Source organism: Apteryx mantelli, chromosome 1 (assembly GCF_036417845.1).
Source record: "Apteryx mantelli isolate bAptMan1 chromosome 1, bAptMan1.hap1, whole genome shotgun sequence".
Classification (NCBI taxonomy): Eukaryota; Metazoa; Chordata; class Aves; order Apterygiformes; family Apterygidae; genus Apteryx; species Apteryx mantelli.
In genome coordinates this window covers 171,219,357-171,241,485 of record NC_089978.1, presented here as the reverse complement: position 1 = coordinate 171,241,485, position 22,129 = coordinate 171,219,357, and the positions used below count along the sequence as shown (strand labels likewise).

Genomic DNA, 22,129 nt, shown 5'->3' with positions numbered 1-22,129 from the left:
TACAAATTAAAATATTTAATAAATAAAATATTGAAGGTGGTTCCTGAGGCAGAGAACCTTCTTCTCATGAACTCTGTGCATTTTTTTTCTTGCTAATCCTTTATTAAAGTTTTATCCGAATTAAAGCAACAGCCTTGCATATAACAGTGTTAAAAACGGCTGTACAGGATTATACCAAAGGCTCGTCCAACCCACCCAGTATCCCATCACTGCGAGTGGCTGGTAGCTGAGGAGTAGGGAGGAGGAGGAGTGGAAGAAGCAGGGCATTTATAGGACAATCCTATTCTCTGTCACCCATACCAGCCATGAGCAGTTAACAATTCAGGGATTTCCTCAACTAAAAACTGTGTCTAGGCTATCACATTTGACAGCTGCCAATGGAGCTAGCCTTCGCATGTATCTAATTCTTTTGAACACACTTATTTTTTGGCCTCCACAACATCCTGTAGCAAAGAGTTCCACAATTTAATGATGTGCTGTGAGAAAAAGAACTTCCATTTGTTTTAAATCAGCTGCTTGATCTCTTCATTGGTGCCCAATCACTCTTGTGTTTTAAGAAACAATGAATAATCATTTCTTATTCCTCTGCCACACCATTTTTGTTCTATGAAGCTTTCTCATACCTCACTTTAGTCTCTTTAGTAAGCCACTCTGTTTAGTCCTTCCTTCCATGTAGTGCCATTCCATATGATATCCTTTTTTGAGAGTTATGTGCTGTGTACCAGAATTACAAGAATGTTTCCTGTTTTCTTATTTACCCTTTTACTAACATTCTGTTTGTATTATGACCATTGCAAGGCACTGAGCAGAAGTTTTCAGAGATATGTCAGCAGATGAGTCCTAGGTCTCTTACTTTAGTGTTAAGAGCTGTTGTGTCCATCTTTGTTTCTGTATTTGTATAAATGATTAGTATTTGCTTTTGAGCTGCTCTGGAAATGACTATACAAAAAATGCTGCATTTTCACTTTGTGACTTCAGACATTTGAAAGCTTATCTTTCTGCTGGTTTTTGCAAGTCACCAAACCATATTTGCTACATCTGGCAGCTTTCCTTAGCGCACTCTGGTCTGCAGAGAATGCTAGTACTCCTGCAGTGTGGCTTTGGTCAAGTCTTCTTCAAAGTCAGTCCAGTGCAACTGTGCTAAATTGCTCCTGGTCTTTTTGTTAGATTAGCCTGTTCTGGCTGAGCAGGGTAACAGCTGGGTGAGTCTGACTTGGAATTGCTTGAGGATAGGTTGAATACTTCCCTGGGAACATCAAAGATGGCTCCATCTGTATAAGATGTTCATTGTCCGGTATCATTAGAAAGGTTTTAAGGGTTGTAACCAGGTGAAACAGACTCTAATCTTTGGGGTTTTTTGTTTGTTTGGACTGATTATTTGTCAGCTAAGAGACAGCTGTCTGTATCTGAGTACTGACCTGAAACAGATCTTGTACTTATGGCTCATCTTTGAGCAATTAAGTGCAAAGTAAAAAAAAAAAAAAAAAAACACCAAAAAACCTGCACATATACCATATAATGTATTTAAATGATTTTTAAAACAAAATAAGTTTTTGAGCTGTTCTAAGAATTATGAGGTCATCAGCCATAAAACATTGCTTGGAATCCTGATTTTTCTTTCAAATATAATCAATCATTTCCATATGGGAATGCAAAAAGGTAACATGGAACAGAATCAAAGCACACCTGTGTATTTGGCTAACATAGTTCCTCAGAGCTGTTAATGAACATTCTCATCAGCTGTGGGTCATTCATACTATGGCACGTAATCTTTTTTTCTAAGGGGGCCATCAGTTCATTGTGTACTTTACCGAGTATTTTCCCACTTTGTTTCCATCAGCTTTATAAAAAAGGTAGTGTTTTGGGGTTTGGAAGGAGTTTTATTTTTTTCTTCATTTTGCTTTTCCTATTTCTTCATATTACTTTGTCACCAGAGAGGAAAAAAAATATTATCAATATTACCAGGAAAAAGAAGCTGAGTGATTAAAAGTTTAATCTTCTTCAGACATGTGTTCTGTGGTTTTATACATGGCTAAGTAATGTCGTATAGACTGCTAGTGTCACCCAGTGGACAGAGAAGCTGATCACAGACGGGTGTCCTCATGTAGGGAAGTTTTTCTCTCTGTAGGAATACTTAGTTCTTAACTGACAGAAATGGCCTTAATTTTGCAGTAGTTAAGATAAGAGGATACCTGAAAGGTCCTCTGTTCTAATGCCATGGCCATTGCTAAAAATGTATCCTGAGCAAAAACAGGAAGTGTACTTTTTCCTCACCATTATTAGGAAGTGGACAAAGAAATAACCAAAGACTTATTAGTGGAGGCTCTCTCCTACTGGGAAGAAAGTAACTAAAATAACCAAGCAAAACAGTATTTGTGCTGGTGTTTATGGAAAGATGTGAAGATTATTAAAATCTGATTGTAATGACACTCTGTGCAATGCAACACAAGATTGTACTTTTTTAGCCTAATAACTGCTCATGACTGCTCAGGTGAACAAGACCTGAAGAATCCTCTCTTCTTCACAGTGTTACAACTGTAATATATTACAAGACATGCAATGTACACCTTGCATCCAAAACTTCAATAGAATAAATCACCTATGAAAGATGAATGCATCTCCTGCCAGAAATTCTAATACTTTCAAACCACACACAAAAACTATATAAGTGCTTAAAACTGGCTTCAGTGTATGCTTCATCTCAGACATCTTTCTGATTTGCAAAGACCGCTTTTCAGAATGTTGGAAAACTGAAGCTTTTTTCTTTTGTTAAAGACTGAAACATACTGTTGGGTGATTTGCTTCAAAACTTTTTGCCACAGATGAAGCAGAAATGTGTTCAGATTCACAGAGAGCTGGATCTAACCACTGAAGTCCAAAGGAAGAAATCATGTTCCTTTACTAGCGCTGTGGCAAGTAGCGTGTGCTACTTGCTGTTTGCAAGGTGGAATGAGAATGGCCTGATGCACCATAAGTCCTGAACTGTTAACATATAATGGAGAGCTGGGGCTGCTGTGATGATGGTCTGTACTCCTGAAGGAAGAAGACTACCATTCTGCTCTCTGGCTGCTCCAAATAGACATGACGTGTCAATCCTAAAGTCACTCATTTGTAACCAGATCACAGTAATAGCACTAGAAGTTAATAATGGCTATAATAGTTTTCACATACCAAAAACATGCCAGGGGATACATTATGTCTTTCTACCAGTAAAGAACCTTTATGATCTGTACATGCATCTGCAGAGGTGATGTCGTATTTGAGGAGGCGAAAGGAATCCAGACAACCCTGAAGCAACAAAGAAAGCATAATTATGTAAGTAGGTGGAAAATTGTGTCTGACCAATTAAGCTAATAACATTCCTTCTAAACAAGTCTGTATGAACTTAATTATCTTTTGCTTTCAGAGTGGGAAGCAATGGTTCTTCACACAATAATTTTGGTGACAGGGGTTTCCAAATTTCTGGATTTCTCTTTGTGGGTGTATTTATCTCTTCTTCAAAGAAACAGTTCCTCTGATTTCTAAAACTAAATTTCACAGTTATGAGAACAGTGGTGGTAGCTGGTCACTGTGCAACCTCTTTATGGGTTTCTCATAAGGCCCAGGAGAAAAAACTTGTGCTGCTGCCATTGGTGAACAAGGGTCAAATACAGCACCAGCCTGTGGAGCAAGGAGGCGATACTCATGCCTTTTTTCCACTGACTCCCCAAATGGGCTTTCAGGTCAGGCTTCCAGCAATAAAGAACAATATGAAAATTTAGATCTGAAAACACCCTCTCTTTCTTCCTCTTTTTGTTACATAAAATGTAGATATTTAATTCAGATTTAGACTCTGCTTCTTGAATAAAAATTTTGCTGGTGCTGAAAAGCACGGGAGTTTTCCCAAAGACTTCAAGAAGGCCAAAATTTCACTCCTTCTATGTTAACTTTTTCAAATGCAAATCAGAAATGATAGCTGCTGCGAGACCAGATTCTCAGGGAATAGATAAATACAACAAAGGCAAAGGAGTTATTTTGATGCCTTAATTGGTACTGTGCCACAAAGCTAGAAAGATCTTCAAGATCCAATTCTAGGGATTTTTTAATCAAGGTTTGAGGTCCTTGCTCTACGTCAAGGGATAATGTGGGGTTACTCCTTTGGCTCTTCCAGAAAAAGGAACAATGTGAGGAATTCCATATCTTCAAAGATATGTAATCAAATATTATCATTTTTCAGAAACAATTTTTTTTGAAACAATTTGTTTCGTAGGAAACTAACACTTCTAGACTTTGTTCCACTTTGGAACAATTTGTTTTAATATTTAAATTTCCTGTGGAAGACAATTTTGGAGATGGTGCCAGTTAGACATTTCTGGTGAGACCACTTTTCAGATATTTTAGCAACTAGATAAACAGAAAATTATTCCAAAAAGACTCTCTAAAGGTTTCAACCATGTGTTGCAAAAAATACCTAATGCCTGATGAAACCCACCTGAGCACAAGGCATACTTCTGTTCTTGTTTTTTCTTTCATAGAGCTGCTCTAATTTGTCTTCACTAGGATCCTTGTTCATTTGTGAAGAAGAAGAGACACAGACCACTATGATCTGCTCTTTGGAGGGCATCTGATTGTTAATAAGGTGATCAAACTCCAGGTCTGACACATGGGGAATCTTACGATTACTACATCTGCATGTCTTCCCTTCCTCCCCCATCATAATTCTCCGAAGAACAGCAGGACAAGCAGTCTGGGATATGACCCTGTCATGAGGATGAGAAAATATAGGGAAAAGTGTTAGCAAGTTATACTGTTAAATAAACCAAGTATAGATTGAAGAATCATTTAAAATGGTGTCTATAAATGACAGGCCCAGGCCCAGTCTGAACTCTTGTTATCTGAGGCGTGCTGTCATTTCAATGTATCAGGTGTTTCTCAGAGTCTGACGAAACCAGAAGTGCTGCTGAAGCTCCCAGCTTCTGCAAAACCACAGCTCCTGAAACCAAGCAGAGAGGGGAAAGAGGGAAGTGCTTTAACTAGATGAGCTGGCCAGGCAGGCTTTTGTAACAGCTAAGAGCAGACTTCAAAGGCTGAATTATCTGAAGGTCTCATGGGCACCTCTTATCTCTGACAGCTGATTGTAGTATATTCATTTCGTTTTCATTTGTGTGTGCTATGTGTGTTGTGCTATTTGTCTTCCACAAGTGTTGTGAAGATTAATTTGTTTGAGAAGTCCTCTGACTTTTGGGGGGATTCTGCAGGTTTCTCTGATCCAGTAGAAGCACAAAGCAGAAGTGCCAAGTTCCAGAGCCTTATCTTCACATCTCTAGTGAAGACTTTCTGTAATTTCGTCAATAAGAACCTGTCACACTGCTCTGGCTGATGGTATCTTTAGAATACTAAAGATTTCCTGACAGTGAGAGCAAATCCTATGAAAGATTGAGACAAGCAAAAAAATTACTCTAAAGCCCCCAGGCCTTCTCTGAGGCCCCCTGAAGCTAATGGAAAGATTGTTGCTGTGTTCAAGGATGTTGGATCAATCCTGAAACGACTGTGCCAAAAGAAAAGCATCAAAACAGAGCGAGTTGTGAGGAGCACTGCCCTGAATTAGATGTTTGCTGTAGGTTTCTTGTGCTAGAGGGAGCAGAAGGAGAAATAAATAAATCTAAAGTAAATGGGTCAGGGAAAAGAGAACACAAAAAATCTCATGGGCAGCAAGAGAATATACAAAATTTTGTTTTTTAACTACACGTGGGTAAAACAAGATTATAATTCCAGCATGATAGGAGCAAGAATAACATACTTGAGATTTATGATATTTTTAGTTTATTAGTCAAGCTACAGGATAGCCATATGGAAGTAGAAGTACTCTGTTCCTTTATTTTTGCCCATTTTTGGACATTGTTGAGTTTGTAAAAACCACTGTTGCTATTCAGTTGTATAAAAGGTGCTTGCCTCACGGATGTAATGGAATCTTGACCACCAAATACACAGTAAAAAATCACGTCACCTCATTCTGCTGTTATGAGAAATTGCAGGCACAGCATGAATGACAGTTGTGGATTACTTAGGTTTAAAAAGTCACTACTATTTTTGATACAAATGCAATGCATCCTATGCAATCTTGTAAAAGCATGGAGCCATGGGTGAAATGCTTAACCATGTCCAGAAATGAACTGCTAGTAAACTACTACCATTGGAGCCATCACCGTCCAATCTCAGCTCAGATTTCCTTACCCTGAATTTCTGATGTTTTGTACATTCCTCCATTTACTTAAATGGAACGGAGTCATATGTGACTTCTCTGCTTTGATATTGCTATTTATTAAAACAGAAGCCCTGTAGAAGAGAATAACAGCAAGTTAGTGAAAGGGTCCTGCATTAGCAAGAAATGCCATGGATGGGTTTCAAATAATTGCTAAGGAGGATGCAAACTCCTCTGCTTTAATGGATTGAATAAAAAAAATTTGTCTGAGACTAGCAGAGAATCTGAAATTAAATATGGACTGCCTTGTACTTGAAAAGAAAAGGACTCAGGAAAGACGCTGAAAACAATATTCTCTCCTTCAATATTTCCTCCATTTCTCTGACTTCTCTTATACATTTCCAAGAAGTGAAAGAAGTTTCCATAGCTAAGACTCTAAGCAAACTCTTAGAAAGCAAGTCTGAAGCTGAAGTTTTTACAATGTCATGCAGGGATATCTGAAGGCTCTGAGGTACTGATAATATCTCATGGAAAAAGAATGTGCATTCTTATTGGGTGGCATAAGTAAGTGTTCATAAAAGAAGCATTTAGTGAATATGGGAAAAAGCAGCTCTTCCATTTCCTGCTCTCTTCCCCCTCATTTACCTGGAAGAATAAGAGCATGGTTCTTGCTGCACATTGTAAAGAGAAGCTGACTGCAATTGATCTAGGAGGAGAGGACTTTCTGACCTGGGAGCTTGGCTGTTCTCTTTCCTCTTCGCTTGTGATCTCTGCACGACTGAGGTAACTGAGAGAGCATCTGCAGACTGAATTTTGCATTTCCTTAAGAGTCGCAGAGGAAGGTCAGACATTTTTTGAATGTGTGTGGAGTCAATTCCTGAAATACAACACAACTGCTGAAGTCAGTGACAGACTTGGCCCTGATTTGGTAACTGATAGTGTTCATGTGCTTATAAATGTAACTTGTCTGCTGTGTGATCCAAACTGGAAAAACAGTGGTGAAAGCTAAGGCCAAATTCTTAACTCATGCAGCAGATCACAGATCTGATCTTCATTCCTTTACACCTCGCTCTTCCTGCCCTGAACCAGTTCTGGATTGTTGGATTAGGTATAACTAATTGGCAGATTGGCAGGTTTTTCTGGTGGCTAAACTGCAAGTCACAAGAAAAATCAGGAATGTTGACAATGATGTCAACAAGACAAAAGAGGGAAACTGAATCCTCCCTAAGGAACATGGTGAAGCTCAAATCTTCTTTCCCATAAGCGGACTCTAATACACGGAATGTATCTCTTAGTAATTAATCAGAAAAGAAAGAATTCAGGCAGTACCAGTTTTACTGAATCAGAGAGCATGTTCTTTTAGCTTTTGTTTGTAGTATGAAGGAGACTTTATGTATCAAGTACTCAGAAAGTGATTTCCGTAATGTGCAAAGTGCCAGCATGAGCTCTCTAAATCAATTACATTCCATTCAAGGCTGAAATCAAGCTTATATTAACTTCTGCAAAGTCAGAAGTTAATACTAGCTTTGCCCAGTTAGTATTAACTGGGCCCAGCTTTCAGGCTATCAGGAGCTATATGAAATTTCAGTGGGTTGCATTACTGGACAGTTCATTTAAATGTTATAGCTAATGTATATAGAGCAATAGTCTTCAAAAGAAGCTTGTAGTTACCATAAAACCTTTTTTTTTTTTCTCTTTTCCCAACCTCCTTTCTTCCTCCACTTTCATGGTCTAACAAAAGCTGCAGGACCATGGAAGTAGGGAATCAGACAGGTGATGTTGTCCCCAGTAATTTCATCAGTGCAGGACTGGAATCTGCTGTCTGTATTCAGCCTGAATATCTCTCAAAGATCCACGTATGTCTATACTGCACAATGTACCTCACTGCACAGATCCCTGAGCAAGTCGATGTGCTTGGCTCAGTGCAGCACCACGCAGAGGTTTCAGCCCGGCCCTGGGAACAGTATACTGTGTTAGCTTACTGCTGGGTCTGCACTAATTGGCCCCATCCCTCTAGGACCGATCAATCTGATGCAGTGGCATGCTGACACAGCTGTACTGCTGTCAGTTGTGGGGCGGACTTGCTCAGCGCTTGCCTGGCAATTTCAGCACCACACTGTGTGGAAGCACTCGGTAGAGAAATGTCTGCTGACTTCAGGGGAACCATTTATTCAAGTAACTGCTCCCTTGCCCATTAGCTTCCTATCTGGTTCAGTGTACAAGTCAGCAGGGTTTGGATTCTCCGAAGGTCAGTCTGGGGCTGACTTTCCGAGGACTATTTAGTCTACTCTGGTACCTACTGAGATAGAACCAAGCTCATAAAACCACATGCCCAGCTGTTGTCTGACCGTGCTGATCTAGGGCAGTTTGATAATGTTCCAGCCAGTCATCCACAATCCTCCGGATCTTCCTCTGTAGCTTACTCAGTTCTCTGGCTACACTGATATCATTTACACAGCTTATAGTCTCCTTTGGAACTTCGTATTTCTTCAACAGCTCTGTCAACTTTGGCTTTAAAGAATAACACAGAAAAACAAAATGAAGAACTTCACAATTCTATTTAGAGGTCATCACTGCTAAAGCAGACTCTGAGATAATACTATATCAAATGCATCAGACCTCTGGATATACAAACACTTTCTGCGTACAAGTTATTGACAGAACAAGGTTGTTTGTTTGTTAAAAAAATACTTTTTCAGCTGACTCTGCCTTGAAATGGCGGATAGGTGCAATAGTGAATGCTGCTGTCTGCTAGCCTGAGCAACCACATTGTGTTATTAAATTTGACTGGGGCAAAGCAGACTGCACATAATGAAAACCAGAGCAGATTTGTCTGCTTGGCTGGTTTGATGAAAACTCCAGTGACTCCTAACGGCCAAAGAAGATAGCACTTTGCACTGTGCAAAAAAATGCGTGAAGGAGATATAACTTAGATTTGTCACGGAATCTAGAGCCATTTAAATCTTTGTCTCCCAAACAAATGCTCCACCTTTAATTTGTTCTGAACATACATAATAACAGCTGAATATATGTAATAAGATTACAAACAATAAGTCATGTGCCAATGTATGTTTGAGAGAGCCTTTGAGAACTACTGAAGATTAAAATTAACAGCTAAGAAATTTAGGCCCCTCTGAAAAATATAAATGTAACATCAAATTAATATAAAATTAATTCCATGCAGAATCTCTACTTCATGCCTTAAAAAATACCCTTACATAGAAAAATAAACATTTTTAATATTGTGCCCCTGTGATTCTTTTTTTTTTTACCCAGAAAGTAGCTGTGGCAAGACTGCTGTGATTTTGTTTTTGTTTCCCTAATTCTTTAGAGTAGGCAGCAGATAACCCACTGTTTTCCAGAGCTGCAGAATCTTCTCTGGTTAAGACTGAAGTGTATTTTTCATTCAATGCCAGATTTTGGTCCCATTATTTTTTGCAAAAATCAAAATCAGCTTAATACTTGCCTCTCTACTTGCAATTGGTCAGCTTACATGCTGAAGGTTAATCTAACTCTTTTTAAACTTTTTAAACAAAATCTTAGTTTGCATGCCAGCTTTTGGTATTCTTTAAAAATATTGCAGATTCTAGAATAACAATGTTGTTTTTGTTAGAGGCCACTTTCACATCAGCATACACATGCCATGAAGGTTCTTCTCCCCAGCAAGAACTCTCCCACACTAGACATAGTCTATGAGGAGTTAAGAGGAGCTGGACAGTAGACACCTAATGCATATCCTCCTGCTGGCTATACCTTTAGAAACCAGTTACTCCTTTCAACTCTTCTGCCATCAAAAAGCATCACTTGAAGAAAGGCAAATATCCAGTATGCCTAGCTGGCTTTAAAGAGTGTATTCATCACGTCTGCTGTGATGATTCGGTTTTCACTTCATGATATTTAATATTTGTTTTATGAGACTTTACTGTGCAGTGTCTTTAATTATGTGGACTTCTGACAACTGGAAACATCAGAACTATTTTAATTGCTATAAAAGAGGAATATTTACTTTGATTTTTGGAACAGAAAAAGGCTAATTTTTAGATATATTTTGAGAGAGATTCTTGCTGATTATAAGGAAGAAGCACTTTTTAGTTTTAAAATTCAGAGAGAGGACAATTTCATGAATGAGAAACAAAGGGTAAAATATAAAGGCAAATGCTGATTTAGCTCGAAGTTTAGACCTTTTTTGGTGCTATCAGTTAATCTATAATGGATTAACAGGTACACATATTTAAAATGTCACTAGCTGAAGTTGATATTCTGATGTAAATGAGTCTCACCACCTCACCTCTGTTTTCAAAAAAGTCTGACCTTTCAAAATAATCAGGTCTTTTGGTCCAGTGGTGTTTAAACTGACATAAATCTACCTGGAGGAGGGAGGACAATAAGAAAGCAAGTGTACCATATACATCTGGGTATCTCTAAATGGCTCAGCACAGAGACTTAGAGAGTAGAGACCCATAATCAAATTAAACTGACCCAATAAATGCTTCTGGTCATACCTTCTTCATGTGCAAATTCATCTTTTTGTGTGGTTTGTACTGACACTCCCAATAGGGTAACTGAAGAAGATGATTCTTTCTGACTCAGACCTTAACTGTCTGCCATTTATTTTCTATAAATTTTGTCTAGGTGCAATTTGCTACCTGGGCTATTTAATGTTAAATCCTGCTAAAGTCAAATTCTTCACTGCAGAGCTGTGGTGAGAAATGCTTTGGGTATATAGGAGTAGGTCTGACCCGAGACTTGTACAAACTCTAAACACCTACTTAAGGGTGTAAATGAGCCAGAAGACTTACTCCCTCTATACTAATTCTCCCTATTTTGCTGCAGTTCCTCAGAGCAGTGACCTTTCCAGTTCCACTGGGAAAAGATGATAACCAATGAATTCCTCACAGTGCTTCATCCTCCCCTGTTCTATTTTGAGAGAGGCTCAAATTCTCCATTCCCTTCTGCAGTCCATTTACTCTGTTAATCTCAGGAAGCCTTGTTCTGGTGGCATTTCAGGTGGCAGTCTTTCTTACACGGACTCAGGGTTAGCACTATTTTTATAACAGCCTGGCATTTCTAAAATTAGTGGGAATAAGGTATTGTTTCTCACCCCAGTATTACAGAGGGATTACAGCTTATTCAGGCCATATTAAGAGCTTCTCAATCATCTTTAATCACAGAACTGCCAAACTATTTAAAAAAACTGAGGCTTGTCTTATGAAATGCAGATTCAATGTTTTTTGCTTCCAAGCAAATAAAAACAGGTTAGATTTTGAATATGTTCATTTATTACTTGTATCTTCCCTCATTTGGATTGTATCCTTGCCACATAAGCAGAAATGTCTGTGTATGAGGGGTTGGGGTTTTTTGGTAATGATGGTGATGTTAGATGTAGTAGCTTCACAGAGCATGTTCTAATATCTAACTCTATGATCTATACATTGTGAAACACCATTAGAAAATACAATTTAATAACTGACAAATTGAATTTCTCATAAGTTTAGGAGTTAATCTAAATTCTTTTAAAAGCAATGACTAGAACACACTTGTACACATGTGTGTGCGTGCGTACATGCCTCTTACAGCCCTGCAATATATATTTTTATCCTTTATAGGCTAAAGGCTTTCATGTATAACAGGAAGAAGGAAATAAACACTGAACAAACATTGCTTGTTTTGTTTTGTTTTACTTGGATGATATATTTCTGCTGCTTTTCCAACAACTGTTTCATAGCTATGTTTTTCCTGAGCTCCAAATCACAAAAGCAAGTTCTGTTTTACCAACAACATATTTCAACCTGCCTACAAGAGAACATTTGCCCTCAAGATGCAGGGTTTTGTCTGGCTGATTAACCTAGCTGGACAGTCAGCTCACTGCACAGAAATGGAGACCAGATGATTTGGATCAGGCTTTTAGAGAAAACCTTTGCTCTTGGTGACAGAGAAAAAATAAAACTTTTTTTTTTGGGGGGGGGGGGTGTCTTCATTCAAATACCTTTACCCTCCACCCACAGCACAATAAATTATACCTACATCACAGTGGGCTGAGTCAATGCACTTAGTATTCTGTCTGGTAGACCAGAGAATTCTAGATTTATCTAGATATACTGTTAATACTTTACCATCCTCTCTGAGCAAAAAGCAGCATTTGAACATATTATAGGTACATCTATAGATTAAAGATGTGGTGTAGGGTGATAGAGACTTAATCACCAAAAGGTGTTAACAGGGCAAACATTAAATAATTATTGAAATCAGCCAGAAAAAAGGGCATAAATAGGAACTGCCAAAGTGCATAGGAAGATCTGTCCCTTTGGGCCAGATCTATAGTATCTGTATATCAGCATAAATCCACTGGAACTTATTTACATCTCTGGAAGCTCTTAGTTGCTCTTACATAGCAGGCTTAAAAGTAAATAAACCTTGAAATGTACTTTGTGGGAAAACTCATTGATTGCAGAGTTCACAGGGCAACAAATATTTTTAATGTTCCTTGATAAAATGCAATACTGTAGCAATTACAACATACCAGCTCTTCTAACTGTGGAAGAGCCGCACCCTGCAGTGCTGACAAAGACAAGCACACGCTTTCATGTTGCCACTTGTAGATCAAGCTAATTGCAAAGCGCCCTGCAATCCTCACCGTGATGTATTCATTAACCTGGAAGAGCAAAAAAAGAGATTTACTAACTCCACCAAGTTTTCATATTTGTGATTGCATGGAAGAGGCAGGCTGAAGTCTCAAAGGGTTATCAAAGATAGTTAGAGGTGAGGGAATGATCAGAGTTACTGCAGGCTTAAGTTTATGGACAAGTTTAAGTGCCTTTGCTCTCCTGCTAATGCTGCAAAGTTAGCTTATAGGATATGAACTGTGGGCAGAGATAGCACCTGGTGCCTTGCTTGAATGACTCCAGCCCAAAGCAAAACTACTGTGATTGTGTATGTTTTGTAAGGTAGATAGCTGATGCTGTACAGCAGGAAGACATGAGAAACTAACTCCCCTACCTCTCAACCCATTCAGGAAAGTGTCTACTTCTTCTGAGGCAGAGAGGCTGTGAAGTGAGACATGGACAGGCTCAGCAAGCTCTAGCCCTTGCTTGCCCTCTAACCACTGTTGCTGGGGAGAGTAGGCAGGATTTGAACAATGTTTAGTCCCCACTAAAGAACTGTGACACACACAGTGTGTTTTTTTAAGATCATGATCACTAAAGCCTTCAGTATTGTCTGTGCACACACACCATGAGGAATATACTGGTGACACCAAATGGGACTTGGAACCACTTTTCCTATCTTCCATTTAACCTAAGAGCCAGTTTGCACTACCTGTTTCCAGCCTCTGACGCTCCTATCTATTAAAGCAAAGTAAATATTATGTTGCAGATGCTAACAGCTTTACTAAACTCATTTCCATTTTCATGTGACTCTTGGAGAACATTAAATTAATTTGCTATAGCACATAATTCACAGTAACGTTCTGTAACCTGTATTTCATAGTCCAAACTCTTTCAGTAATTATCTGCTTTAATTTTTACACTTTGTAAAGGCAAAACTGCAGATACAGCATGGTATTTCAGAAGTCTTGAACTCTTGCAGATTTTATCAAATAAACAGTTTACAGCACAAATCCAACACCTATCTCCTACAAATAAAAATATCTGCCTATATTAAACAGTCAAGGCAGCTGTAAGAATTTTATTACCATTTCTGCCTGTTCCAAGCTACTCCTTCATTTCCTCTGCCAGCCTGGGTAGTGTGAGCCAAGTAAAGAAAACTTTGTATGTGTTTGGCTACCTGTCATTCTGTCAGTCTTACGTATAGCTGGTAGAAAATAGTAAGTATGCTGCCAGTAGCTCTGCATCAGGTAGCAAGGAAGAAAAATTCTCCTGACCCAACCCCTGTAGACAGTGAGTGTGTTTACAAGCTCTGTGCCTGAAGGCACACTTACTGACTTGGGCTCCAAATGTTTTTACCCTAATTTCTAGTATTTTTGCAGCATGCTAGCCTGGATCCAGTAACTACAAAACAGTGGGAAGCTTTTCATTGACTTCAGTGGGAACTGGCTCAGGTGTGAAGTCAGGCACAACAACTGCCTGCTACTGAACATGCCCAAAAGAAAAATGAGGAATAGCCAAATAGCTCATTCATATTCACAACTTTCTCCAAAATGCTTCCAGCGAGGAGGATAACCCGCTGGTCTACTGAAATCCTGAGTTGCAACAGTTCCAGGCTATCTGCTTTTCTTTCTTCCTCCTGAGGTGCCACATGAGTAAAATACAAGTAATGATCCCCGCTCATGTAAAGGCTGTTGGGAGGGCCATTCTTTGTAAAACTTGTTAAAGAAGAAGAAATATAAACATCATGGTCCTTGCAATTAAGACACTTCAGAGAGACCAAAAGATGTGGAATTAAAAAAGAGGTTAAAAACAACAGAAAAAAATAATGCAATAAATATTACCTGTATTATAACTGGCTTGGCAAGCTTGCCATCCTGAGGCCATTTCCACTCTCTGGCCATTTCTTCATCTTTATTAGTCACCAGACCTCCTTCCTGATTGAACATCATTATTATGGTATTGCTGTAAACAAGCAGAAATGTGAAACCTGTTCTTCCTGGTGTATCTGAGCAAAATCTAAACAATCCAAGAATCTCACTTTGATCTAAGAGTCTTTAATTAAACAACTACTTAGCATATCCCCTCCTTCACCCTGCTTTTCACATGCTACAGGCCTGTGAGACAGGTACAAATTATTATCCCTGTAACACTGACAGAAGAGTATGGTTAAATGCTTGTTTTGATAATTCAAATGAAAAAGAAGCTGATGTCTAATGGTGTGATTTCAATTCCATTTCCACTTACTAGTACATTCCTAGGAGTTCTAAAATCCTTCAATTTCTATTGTAAATTTAAAGGAAGAAACAAATAAGGTAAAATGGTATGTAGATACTAATATGAGCCTTCAGTTGACAGTTTCGGGGACATTTTGATGTCTTTCACCTTAATATTTATAAAGAATAATATATATTCTGTTGCTTTTATCTACCCATGGGCAAATAACACTTGGTGATCTGCTGAGAAGATAAAATCTTTTAGACATATAGAAAAGATTTTCAGGTCATCAGAAAAGGAGTTTTTAAGTTGAATCTGTGTGTTTGGGGTGGGTCCCTCCCTGCTCACAGAACACTGAAGAATTTTTGGTTTTATTTTTTAAAGTTAAAAATTCCATGGATTGCCCTGGATTTGCTGGGTTTTCTCACAACTTAACTGAATAACAGGGTACTTCAATCTTTAATAAAGGACATGTTTTTCTTGAGCTTCCACTGGGGTTTGAAAAATATATATATATATTAATGAAGACAAAGCAAGATGCATCAGGAATCCTGAAATTTAAAATCTGCACTTAATCTGTTCTATGTATTTTGCTTGCTCTTCTATAATGTGAAGTTGGCTGGTATAGGTAAATTTGGAGGGTTTGATCTTTTTATCCTAATGGAGAATTGTTTAAAAATGTCTTTTTTAAAATTTTGGACTCCTAGACATTGTTTATAAACAAGAGCCAGCTCCTTCCACTAGCCCCAACTGTACTGAACTTGTTTTAAAGTTCCTTTTACATATGTGTTGAAAAATCTGTCTCTGCAGAGCCCCAATAAAACATATTCCCCCACTTCTGAGAACTCATACAGGGTGATAAGCCAATAAATTTGATTTCTTTAAAATTGAAAGCAACTGCAAGTTAATGTGTCCCTCAATTTTAGCCACTGTTCCTCTCTGCAGAGCCTGAAATTTTGATCTCAGACATCTCGAGTATTACAATGTCACTAAAAGAGTATGAAAGAGGAAAATTAAGAAAAGTCTGTGCTGCAACTAGGCTTCAATGGTAAACTTTGTTCACTTCATATAAAGGTGACAGATATAAATACATAATACATAATAAATACATAATAACATTATCCAGAAGAGAACAGTTGTTCAATTTGCACGCTCTGGTGGGCCCGAAACTTCAGAGTAAATCACTTGTGCGCAAGCTTTGGGGATGCTTTCCACAAGCGGGTAACTGTTCTCTTCGACTGCATTTGAAATCAGCACAGAGTATATTGAGAATATCAGTGTTCATCCCACAGCCTTTCTTAGCTTGTTAATCAGAGAGAGTCTATCCTTCCTGAGATACAGAGGCCAACCACAAAACAAAGAAATCCGTAATGAAGTATGAGCATCCAAACAAAACCTGGCAATGTTTTAACAAGATGGCGTAACACAAACCTGGAAGAATTAATGAATCCCAGGGAAAGAAACAGACACAAGATGAAAATGCTAAACCACGACAAATACTTTTTGAAGGAATTGTCTTAAAACATGCATTTAATTCAGATCTAGTGAGGAGAATTAGTTTCTTAATTACCATCCTTCTTAAAAACTGACTGTAGAACATAGAAATCAGAGTTAGAAGGGACTTGGAGAGGTCATTCAGCCATGTTTGACTAGAGGGAGGGACTAAACAATTCTGAGAATATTTGGTGGGCAGGCACAAAGATCTCAGTTCTTTGTTGTGTGTAAATTATTTCAAATTAGTTCAGGTTCAGCAGCTCCAATTTCTCTATAAAGTTATGCCAATTATTTGTTATCTAGAAAATAATACTGATAATTGAATACATAGAACAAATAGCATTTGATCAGCTCTTTTTATGATCTGTATAATGCACTGCACTGTGAGTCATGAAGAAGTGTGGGTAGGGGGAAAGGGAGTGTCTGTTTTTTATCTGTGTAGAATATCCATTCACAGCTCCCATCGCATACTTGAGGCAGCCAGAAGGCTGGTTCCCATTTGCCTGCTGTCTCCTTTGTATGTGTGAATTTTCTAGTAAGCCAAAGTGCATCCTGTCCTCACAGCATTGATTTCACAAATCAGGAAATCAGTTTTCAAAGTGGTTTCCATCTAGCTTAGCAATTTAGATAACAGAGTCCTTCTGGGCTGCTTGAACAAAAGGTGGCATTTGACTCTTACACATGGAAGGTCAAGGGTTTTCTGCCTAAGGCAGAGGTGGCAGATTCCTTTGCCTCCAGGTGACCCATGGACAAACTGAGAGGGGAGTTTTTCCTCTTCTCACGCATGTAGATAGATGCCAATCTCCTCCAAGGCCAAATGCTCCATGGACTATCAGTCTGTTTGAGCAAAAATCTGGTCACCCAAGACTGTGCCTGGCTTAAAGTTTTTGAGCAAAGAGGGTAATTAAAAACAACCAATCAAAATAAACCCAATCCACTGTCAGATACCCAACTAAAATATGACTCTGAGCTGCAGAAAGAAACTCCTATTGCACAACGTATCACCTTTCTCATGCTCATTATGGTTTTGAACATTGTTCAGATCCTTATATAGCTCCATGCACTGTGCTGTAATTTGAAGCATCAAGCAAATGCTTATAGTGCATCTGCCTACCTGCTAGGAAGACAGATACTGCCGTGTCCAAAAGGGGTGAAAGTTCCAACTATAGAGTGATCTGGAGAAGGACTAAATATGTTGGTACACAAGCCCCCACCTGGGAGATTGCAGTAGCTTTGGCAAACAGCAAGATATTCAGAAGGATAGCTAAAATGAGAGTCAAGGAGTTAACTTGATTATTCTCTCTCCAGTTTTATGGCTTCTGTTGCATGCCTATGCAGAGACCACAGGGATTAACACTCTCTACCTGTTCTACAACCTTTAAGAGCCAAGTAGGTTGGGAGAGAGGGAGAATGGGAAGAGCTCTAAGTACAAAATCTACCTGCCTGACTAAGCTAACACCGGGCAATAGGAAATTCCTGCTGGTGCAGGCCAAGAGTGACCTTTCCAGGAGCAAGGATGACAGATGACTGAGAAGTATGTGTATGAAGCACCGTATCTTCTGTGGTTTCCACCGTGACAGAGCAGACTTGCTCAGGACTGTTCCTAATCTAGCTTCATGACTGAGGTCATTAAAGTGATCTCTGTTTAAGAACAAGGTTATGCTCTAAATGAGTTGCAATCTAGCCCTTGATCATCCTCTTGTAACTGCAATTTTTATTCTGTGATTTTTTTTTTCTAATTTCGAGGCATGTCTACCCACCCGACTTACTCTGGCCTTTGCTGTTAGTAATCTGACTGCCTATATATAGCTCTGATACCATATAAATATAGCCTGATAAGCAGCTGACAAAAGAACGATGTTTGTTCTTTTTCATACAGCTGAGAGTTTTAAGCTGTTCAACTTACACATTAAATCTTAATTTTCAGCCTACAGAAGTCCTCTCCCTGCCTGTCACACTCTTGCTGGCATTCACATGTGCTGTGTAAACAGAAAGGATATTAAATTAAAGATGAACCATCATTCAGTTCATAATGCAGTTTTCTCTGCGCTGAGTCTGTTTTCTTGGCCACTGGGATCTGAGGTTTGCCATACAGCAGCTCTGGTGTGACAGTCATGCCAGTCTGATCTTTCCATGTCTTGGGGAAAGTTTCTTCTCTGTGATCACCATAATGCTGGAGAATAATTCGTTTATCAGACCCTGCTTCCTTCTGCTTGGATGCTTGCTCTTTTCTGTTTACATGAGGGGGGAAAAAATTAAACCTCTGATTAGTTTTTGCTAAGCAGAATCCTCAGGTAAGACATTAGTTTAGAAGGAAGTTTGACCTGAGCAGAAAACACATTTTGACTTGCAAGTGTCCTAGTTGAGGTAGAAATGATCAAGGCTACTAATTTAGCTAGGCATTCAGGCAGCTTCAGAAAGATCAGCCTGTTGAATTTGTTAAATTTAACATCAGCTGTTAAATTTATTTTATGTATAATTTATTTTATTTATCATTTCAGTGTTTTGCCAATGGACTCAGGCCGTGAGTTGCAGTGAAGTGTGGTGGTACAGACTTTTTACTGCTCAGCATGGCTGCTGTGAGTGTCAGACAGACGAATGTTCCTGGTTTAAAATCCCAGCTATTGTACACTTATAAGCATCTTAGCAAGTCAGTAGGTTTATATTTTCAGATACAGTATGGGTAAAATGTGCCCAAGCGTTTGTTCCCCTCTTGATCTTCTCCTTCCTACTTGATGCAAAGAACCTGCCAGTCTCCCAGTTTCCTCCTCAAGCTGCATCAGCCTGAAGTGACAGATTTCTGTTTTTTTTCACCAAGAACCTTTCACAGGGACCTCTTTACAACTAACAACATAATTTTGTACTGTTCTAAATTGTCTTTCAGCTGAAAATCCCGAGAAACTTTATAAACATTAATGAATCAAGCTTTGCATGATAAATACTATCAAGCACATTACTCGCACATAGAGAAGGGTCAAATTAGTTGCAAAAGATGACGTAAGTCACCTGTGGTTGAGCTGGCACTAGAACCCACCACATCAATCCTCTACACATGTACATGGGCAGAGATCCATTGATTGTGAGGGGCAATAAAACCACCCATGTAGAAAGTCTGTTTACCTAATTTTTTTTCTTCATCTTCACTATCCTGGATTCCATCCACTGCTGTGCTACCCTTTGTTCCTATTGTTTACTTCACCCTTCTGAGAAAGAACAATACTAAAATATTTTAAAATTTCCTTATCTGACAAGCACATTTGTATCTATTTCAGTCCCATGACTGATCATGAGACAGAAGCAGAGAGGCAGAGTTTGAGATTAACCTTAATTAACCCAAATCTAGAAGACAGCTATTCAGTCCTGCCAGCCTTTGGCTGATATCCTTTTCAAGTAGACCTTCTATGTGTACTGTTCCACATGTATGTAGAACTTTTATCTGTTGCTTTTTAAGCAGTTATAAAAATGTGCAGGTCATCACAGAAGTATTAGGTAAATTAAATCATTAAAGGAAAAAAATGAGCACAAAAGCTGATTGATTTTGAGGAAAGCTAATTATCTAAAATATTAGTTAGCAGGAATCAAAGGAACTTTTTTGTCTTCAAGCCAATACTTCTTGCTGTTTAAATTCTGCCATAAAATAGTACTCAATATAAACTTTTTGCTGACCAGGCTAAGCATAAACATTCAAAAACACAAAGCCAACTCCTGTGGCACTGCCAAAGGAATCTGGTAACAGCACTGGAGTACTGCAATATGAGGAGCAGCACTTTACTTCCAAGCTGATGGGCTAACAAGGGCTACAAATGCTGCAAAGAAAACATGCTCAGGTCCTGTGGAAGGAAATGCTTTGCTTGTAGGCAGACTCTCCTGTTAGTGGTATAAATGTTGTCCTCAGTTAGATGGTTAAATCACCTGACCACAGAGCTTTGGGAGATAGTAATAGGGCAGATCCCAGAATAGTTGCATCACATATAAGCATTGGTATCTTTAGTGTTTAGATGAGATGTATCCAGTAGTTAACAATTGCAGGCTGGAGCATTCTGAAATAGTGAATTCAGGGGGCAAAAAGACAAATATATTTTAGAGTGCTCTCTAAAACAGGCAATTCTAAGACTTGGTATGTCTCACGGGTGCTCAGACAACAATGCTCATTTAAATGATCAGAACATGTATTTCCAGTATGAGCCTCAAATATTAAGCTTACTTATTGCTTTTCTTTTTGCTTGGTTTTTCAAATTACAGCTATTGGAGCCTGAGTTGGTCAAATAAGCAAACTCCAGTTTTTGCTCTGGCATCTAGTCTCTCTTGGAGTTTGGGGTAATTGATATTCCCAAAGGAATAAAGCAGTGATAATAACCCATTCCAGGATAAATATATACGTTGTTATACTGTTGATGTATACATTCTTATATGCTGATAACTGCTAGATTTTATACAGCCACTAGCTGCTAAACCCATTATTTTGAATGATGATTTTTCACCTAAGATACTATGCTGGTTTTATTAAATCTGAATATGTTTAAAGTTATTGCCAGTGTACAAGAACTACCAGTTAAATAGCAGGATATGTAATAGCTGAAAGTCATAAACTGCGCTGTGGATACAAAATTACAGAGGTTAACCTTAATAACTGTCCTCATAAGTAATTAATGCTTGTAATTAGTAATCACCAAAGATTTTTCATTTAAACCTCATCTGGTTTATGAATTCCAGCACCTATTTCACAGAAAATTGATCCAGGCAGGGTAGAACTTAACTATTTCAGACTTCATCTGCCTTCCCTTGATACTCTCTAATTTACCACTAAAGTTGACACTCAGGGAAGGACTGATGTATTTGGAGACTACCATATATTTTAAACACATGACCAATTCTGTATGAGATGTCTACAGGGAGGTGAAGCCAAGCAGCATGAAGAATTCTAATGGCCTGATTCTGGCCATAATACCTTGCGGCAGTCTTCTCTCAGGCCCTGATAAGGCAACAAGCTACACAGATGACAGTAGATTATGAAAATGCAGAGTGGTTTTCATTAGCCATGGTTTCTGTTGCAAAAGATATTCAAACAGGTTATTACAACTGTTGGAAAGTTTATCTACAGATTAATGATAATCAGAGAATATTAATCTTGCCTCACCATTAAACCCTGAAAATATCTCTGTTGAGATAATTTCTATCTTCCATTACCAGTAACTAAAATAAAAGTAGATGCTTCCCTTTCATGAACAGTGGAATGTTAAACTGAATCCTCAAAGTTTTCAGAATAATAATGCTTTCCAGACTAGTGTGTCAGTTTGGTTAAATGGTCTCCCATCATTTGTATTCTACGTCATAAAAACATTGCCATATATTCTAACTTTGCTTATGGAAATAAAAACCTCAGTTTGTTACATTTGTTGTTGAATTTGTTGTAGTCTCTTCAGTGCCCACACATAATGCAGCTTCTGAGGATCCTCAGAACTTGAGTCAGAAGGCTGGCAAATCCAACCTAGAGAAACAAAACACGAGCTCAGAATTAGATGCATAAGAATGAGGTTAATGTCAGCCCTGTTCTATGGCACCTGTCACTATAAAGTAAGATTATGAATACACAGTGATGAAGTTTTGGGAATTTTCTTCTTTAACAGATTCCTTC

General features: G+C 38.5%; 1 protein-coding gene across 11 annotated transcripts in view; it reads right to left on the bottom strand.

Moving 5' to 3' along the window:
* Positions 1-21,520, bottom strand: part of LOC106488586 (uncharacterized protein C3orf20) — a 43,130-nt gene extending 21,610 nt beyond the window's left edge. For 4 of the 11 annotated variants that reach the window (XR_010886532.1, XR_010886531.1, XM_067312327.1 and 1 more), the window contains exons 1-9: positions 18,401-19,518; positions 17,609-17,758; positions 14,628-14,748; positions 12,702-12,833; positions 8,530-8,692; positions 6,911-7,058; positions 6,214-6,315; positions 4,472-4,739; positions 3,172-3,288 (exon numbers count right to left, since the gene is read on the bottom strand). Coding sequence is in view for 9 of the 11 variants with exons in the window: in XM_067312327.1 (XP_067168428.1) it covers positions 3,172-3,288; positions 4,472-4,739; positions 6,214-6,315; positions 6,911-7,058; positions 8,530-8,692; positions 12,702-12,833; positions 14,628-14,735 (1,038 nt within the window). In the remaining 2 variants the exon portion in view is untranslated. Of the gene's footprint in view, positions 1-3,171; positions 3,289-4,471; positions 4,740-6,213; positions 6,316-6,910; positions 7,059-8,529; positions 8,693-12,701; positions 12,834-14,627; positions 14,749-17,608; positions 17,759-18,400; positions 19,519-19,614; positions 19,704-20,406; positions 20,867-21,442 lie in introns of those variants that run through there. The other 7 variants (XM_067312335.1, XM_067312343.1, XM_067312330.1 and 4 more) reach the window with 7 other exon arrangements.
* Between the last annotated feature and the right edge of the window lie 609 nt (positions 21,521-22,129).